The 4,709-nt window shown below is 38.2% G+C and overlaps 1 protein-coding gene across 3 annotated transcripts in view; it reads left to right on the forward strand.

The window, feature by feature from the left end:
• The first annotated feature begins 344 nt into the window (after positions 1–344).
• Positions 345–4,709, forward strand: part of LOC101854998 (Golgi resident protein GCP60) — a 62,991-nt gene continuing 58,626 nt past the window's right edge. The window contains exon 1 of one of the 3 annotated variants that reach the window (XM_035973193.1): positions 345–1,043. In XM_035973193.1, coding sequence (XP_035829086.1) covers positions 833–1,043 — 211 coding nt within the window. In that variant the 5' untranslated portion in view covers positions 345–832. The remainder of the gene's footprint in view (positions 1,044–4,709) is intronic. The other 2 variants (XM_035973196.1, XM_005091154.3) reach the window with 2 other exon arrangements.

Raw genomic sequence — 4,709 nt, forward strand, 5'->3', positions numbered from 1 at the left:
TGAATTCTGCAGCATTAAACACTGTATTAAAAATTGTTTACACTTTTCTAATGGGAAAGCCTACTGCTATAATCTGTGCGTAATGAGTGGGTATGGGATTTGTCTTATAGGACACTGAGTTATAAATGTATTGTGTTGCGTCCTTTTCTGCTTTGATTTGTCTCTGGCTTATTTCCTGACCTATGAATCTGACTGACATTGAATGGTCCTGATGTTCTTCTTTCTCTCTGTTGTAACTACACGTTTGTTTTGTTGATGTTTTTTTTTTTTTTGGGGGGGGGGGGAGGTTTTGCTTTTTCGTTGAAGAAATTTTAAACTATAGGCCTACTTTCAATGTTCAGATTGATATTAGTCTATAACCTCGTTTTACTATTACCGAGACCAAGTTCATGATTGGTGGAAAGATTGAACTCTAAACATTTTTCTCAACCACTGTTAAGTTCACTTCTGGTAATGTCTCCAACGTAACATCTATAAGTGAATATGAAGATGGATTTTATATTGTCTATAGTTCGTTCAAACTTTTGTTTCAAATACAAACTATAAGACTAACAAAAAGAATTAGGACGTTGTGTGTCTTTTGAAGGATCAAGATTAGGAATTTTACTAGGACGTGTTTAGTTCTCTCTCTCTGTATAAAAGTTCGCGCTTTTTAGTTAGAGTTAATGCAAGGCATTCGTAGGTCCAACGAGAGATCTTATATTTTACTCGAAAAACATACAACAACACCAACCCCCCCTATCAACACTGGATAGGGCAGTTCAGCGATGAGACGTTCAGGAAGCTATTATGATAATAAAGCGAAAAGTGCATAGCACGATTCAATTAAGGAATGAGAACGAGACTCGCGGATGTACGTGGAATGATAAACAAAATGGCGACTACCGACTCAGAACAAATTACCAACGGGATAGATAATCTGAATGTTGATAATGCCACTGATTCAAATGCTAATCCGCCCCCACAGTTAGACGATGAGTTCCAAAAGAAGTGGGGCCTTCCTGTACAGGAGGTTTACAAGATTGCTGTCCGGTTTTTCAAAGGTAAATAGGCTCTTTATTACGTTTAAAAATAGTAGGAAGCCGTCAAGACTCTGTGATTGAGCTGGATCGTAATCGTACAAAAGAAGACTTGTTGATTTTATGAAAAATAACGGTAATAAAGGCAGCGAAGTCTGCGTTATAAGCTGATAGCTAGATCTAGATCTAGAGAACGAGGACAACTTACCGCCATTGGCCAATATTTATAGAGTATCAAACAGCCATCTTATTTGACCTCGCAAGGGGGATGCCCGCCGCGTCTTCTGGTGACTGATCGTGATCCACAAAAAATTCAGTGATGATTTTGCGTACAGTACGTCGGCACCCTACACTAGAATCTAAATTTCTCGAAAGAGAAGGACCTCCGTTACGAGTGACCACCCCACCAAACACAATAAAGAAGAGGCCTAGACCTAACCCTAGATCTACCCCTAACTTAGCCTAACCCTACCCCTAATCCTACCCCTACCCCTACCCCTACCCCTACCCCTACCCCTACCCCTACCCCAAGCCCTCAATTCTGCTCTGTCTCATAGTGGTTGATCGTTATGGAAGTCCTCCCCTCGAAAGACATGAAATCTGTCGATCAAGTGCACTGCGTCGTTGAACTTTAAAAAAATTTGCTTTCATATATTTTCTAATTGACGTAGGCCTACTCTTCTTCTTCTCAGTTTATAATGTAGTGAACAGCATCAGAATCAATCTGAGCGGAAAAAGGTTGCTGCACAATCACAGTAGACAACTGAACTGAACAGTTAGCAAGTTGCAAAGAAAATATTCCAAGTCGGCTGGCTCCCGTTGTGCGGTCGTGTTGCCACCATACTGACAAAGTGGTAATCCCTCAATGAAGTCAAACAAGATTGCTGTTACTTAGTCAATTGGGCTTCCGCGCATGGCGAAAATTTGGTCACCGTTTGCGGATGAATTTTTGGACTGGGTCGGAATGATACTAATGATAGACTTACTAATTTTGTCGAGCTCGTTTTGCGCTATTTCTGGACCAATGGGAATGAAACTTGGTAACCAATTAGAAAATAGCGCAAATTAATGTTGTATCATGTTGGAAGTCAAGTCTTACTCATAAATTAACCTATACTTTTGGTGTCGGAAACACTTTCGTATCGGGTACGCCGAAAACTATATTATAAGGGGAGTTCGATATTCAACGCCGAGATGGTAAGAGATCCATCTTTCCTCTATAGTGTGTTCAAATTTGAACCTTTTGTGTCAATTAGTTGTGCTGAATTTATCATATATATATGCATGACTACCCCCCTGTCCAAAGCTGCTTCGCACGGAGACCGGCCATTTTCCCCTCACTCCCTTTGCAAATGTCTGTGACCTACAAATCCCCGCATGACCATTCTGAGCCCGTTCATTGGTCACTTGAAATAGTAATAGGGCAATGGTGGGCGCGCGCATCCGGTTGTTTTTCTCTGTTCCTTTGTTACATCGCAATGGGGGTATTCCGAGGCGAGCTTTTCTCGCCTCGGGGTGTTCATGTCTCAACGGGAAAAAGGGGTTTTAATTGAACAGCATGCTAGATTGAATTGAATTATATTTTATGGTTGGCGTGGTCTAAAGTCATCAAAGAAATCTTTTGCCATTATTTAGTCACGCTGCCAACATATATATTCTTAAAGATCCCATGTTGTGATACGATGCTATAAAAATAAATAAAATGGACTCATCCTGATACCCCTTTATCGCAAAATCGTATATATGTACACCAAAATTTAAATTATAAACAAAATAACTACGACATCATTAGTAAATCTGACGTCAGAAATGATTTTTCCACCCGAAAACTCATCGGGTAGCAAAGTTTCTTTCGATAAGACTCTGATTAATTACTCAGATATCGTCTATTATCTTACAGAATCTGCTACTGCGTGGTCCACTTTTCTGGAGTATTTTCCTATATGTGGGTGATGCATATTTTGCCGACCTTTACAACCCAATAACTTTTTTATTTAATAACCGATTCTTAAAATTTAAGAAGCATAATTCTTAGAATTGAACATTCTTTCTTAGGTACCAAATAAAAGAAGGCTAAAGCAAAAAGTTTAACTTTGATTGGCATTGCTATGTTACTATAAATATTGGCCAATAGCGTCTAGTTGTCATTCTCTAGCTATCCGCTTGTGTCTGCGTTTGAGTTTGTGCAGGGAATAAGAGCAATCCAGAAGGGAAAAAAATCGAGAGACTAGTTTTTTTTGTCAGTAAGTATTTAGACTGAAGATCTAGGCCTTTGTTTACTTTAAAAATATTTAGACTAAAGAGCTCTTTATGACTGATTGAATCCATATTTTGATCATATTATAATATATGTCTTTATATTTGATTGTCAGTGAAAGTGGAATGCAGGACTTCAATTTTGTGGTTGAATTCATCAATCACTGGTGAACTGGTTAGGTGCAACTACCCAACAAGACAACAATTATGATTATGTTTTGGGCCAGTGCTGGGGCATTTGGGAGAGACAGGATAAAGGATTGTCATCTTCATGGGTGGCTGATAATCTTTGTACCATTCTATGGTATTATAGATTTGCCTGCGCTAGACTGCAAATTCTGCATCAAGGGCAGTCCTTCAACCACACACTAAAAATTCAAAATCATGCAAGAATTAAATAACTGAGTAACGCATGATGCCCATGCTACAAGCTGAGTGTGGAGGAAAGTCCTAACTTTTATAATAATATTTTTAGATTTACCTTAGTAATATACTTTTAAAAAAAATGTATTTTAAAGCCTTAGATATTGTTTGTCTGGCAGAATACCTACTTTGTTTGAAAAAAAAAATTGCAGTGACATTCTTCACATTGTGTTATTTCCACTGGTGTTTTTTAAAAGCTGTATATCATCACATGATTTGTTATTTTGTGCCCTTTTACTATACTTTATTTTCAATTTTGACCTTTAACTGTTTATTAGTGCGCACTGTTTCTCTCTTTCTCTCTCTTTCTCTCTCTCTCTCTCTCTCTCTCTCTCTCTCTCTCTCTCTCTCTTTCTCTCTTTTAGTTTTGTTTTAGTAGAGGTTTTATGGCGCTCGCAACTGCATAGGGTCATATGAGCGCCAGAAGATTAGAGGTGTTACAAGGGAATAACAAACTCAAAAAAAGAAGGAGGGGAGATAAAGACAATGGATTTTACGTAGGAAAGGAGAAGCAGGCCACACCAGAGCATCCGCCAACCACTCACATACATCTTTACATATATCTCACTCTCTGCTTGTGTGTGCTGTTAGTTTGTGAGCACTCTGTTGTTGTGCAATGTTTGTATCCATCATGTCTATCTACTACCGAAAGTGCAGGTGGTCGAGGGCACCACTGGCTGGCAGGTTTTTCTTCTCATTAAATCTGTTGTTTCTATACTTGTTGTCTCACTTTTTCAATGCCACTGAATGATTTTTATTGTAATTGGCTGTTTTAAAAAAGTTGTTTGTCATGACATTTTTGTGATGTTGTGCCTTATCTTTTTATGTGTGACCTTGTCTATTATAATGGAATATTATTTTTTTCTAGATCTTATGATCATGCACTCTAAATGTTAAAACAATTTTGAATTTAATAGAACCTTTATTTATTTTTCTGTTTATTTGAGTATTCATTTCCCATCTCTCTCTCTCTCTCTCTCTCTCTCTCTCTCTCTCTCTCTCTCTCTCTCT

Source organism: Aplysia californica, unplaced genomic scaffold, assembly GCF_000002075.1.
Source record: "Aplysia californica isolate F4 #8 unplaced genomic scaffold, AplCal3.0 scaffold00026, whole genome shotgun sequence".
Classification (NCBI taxonomy): Eukaryota; Metazoa; Mollusca; class Gastropoda; order Aplysiida; family Aplysiidae; genus Aplysia; species Aplysia californica.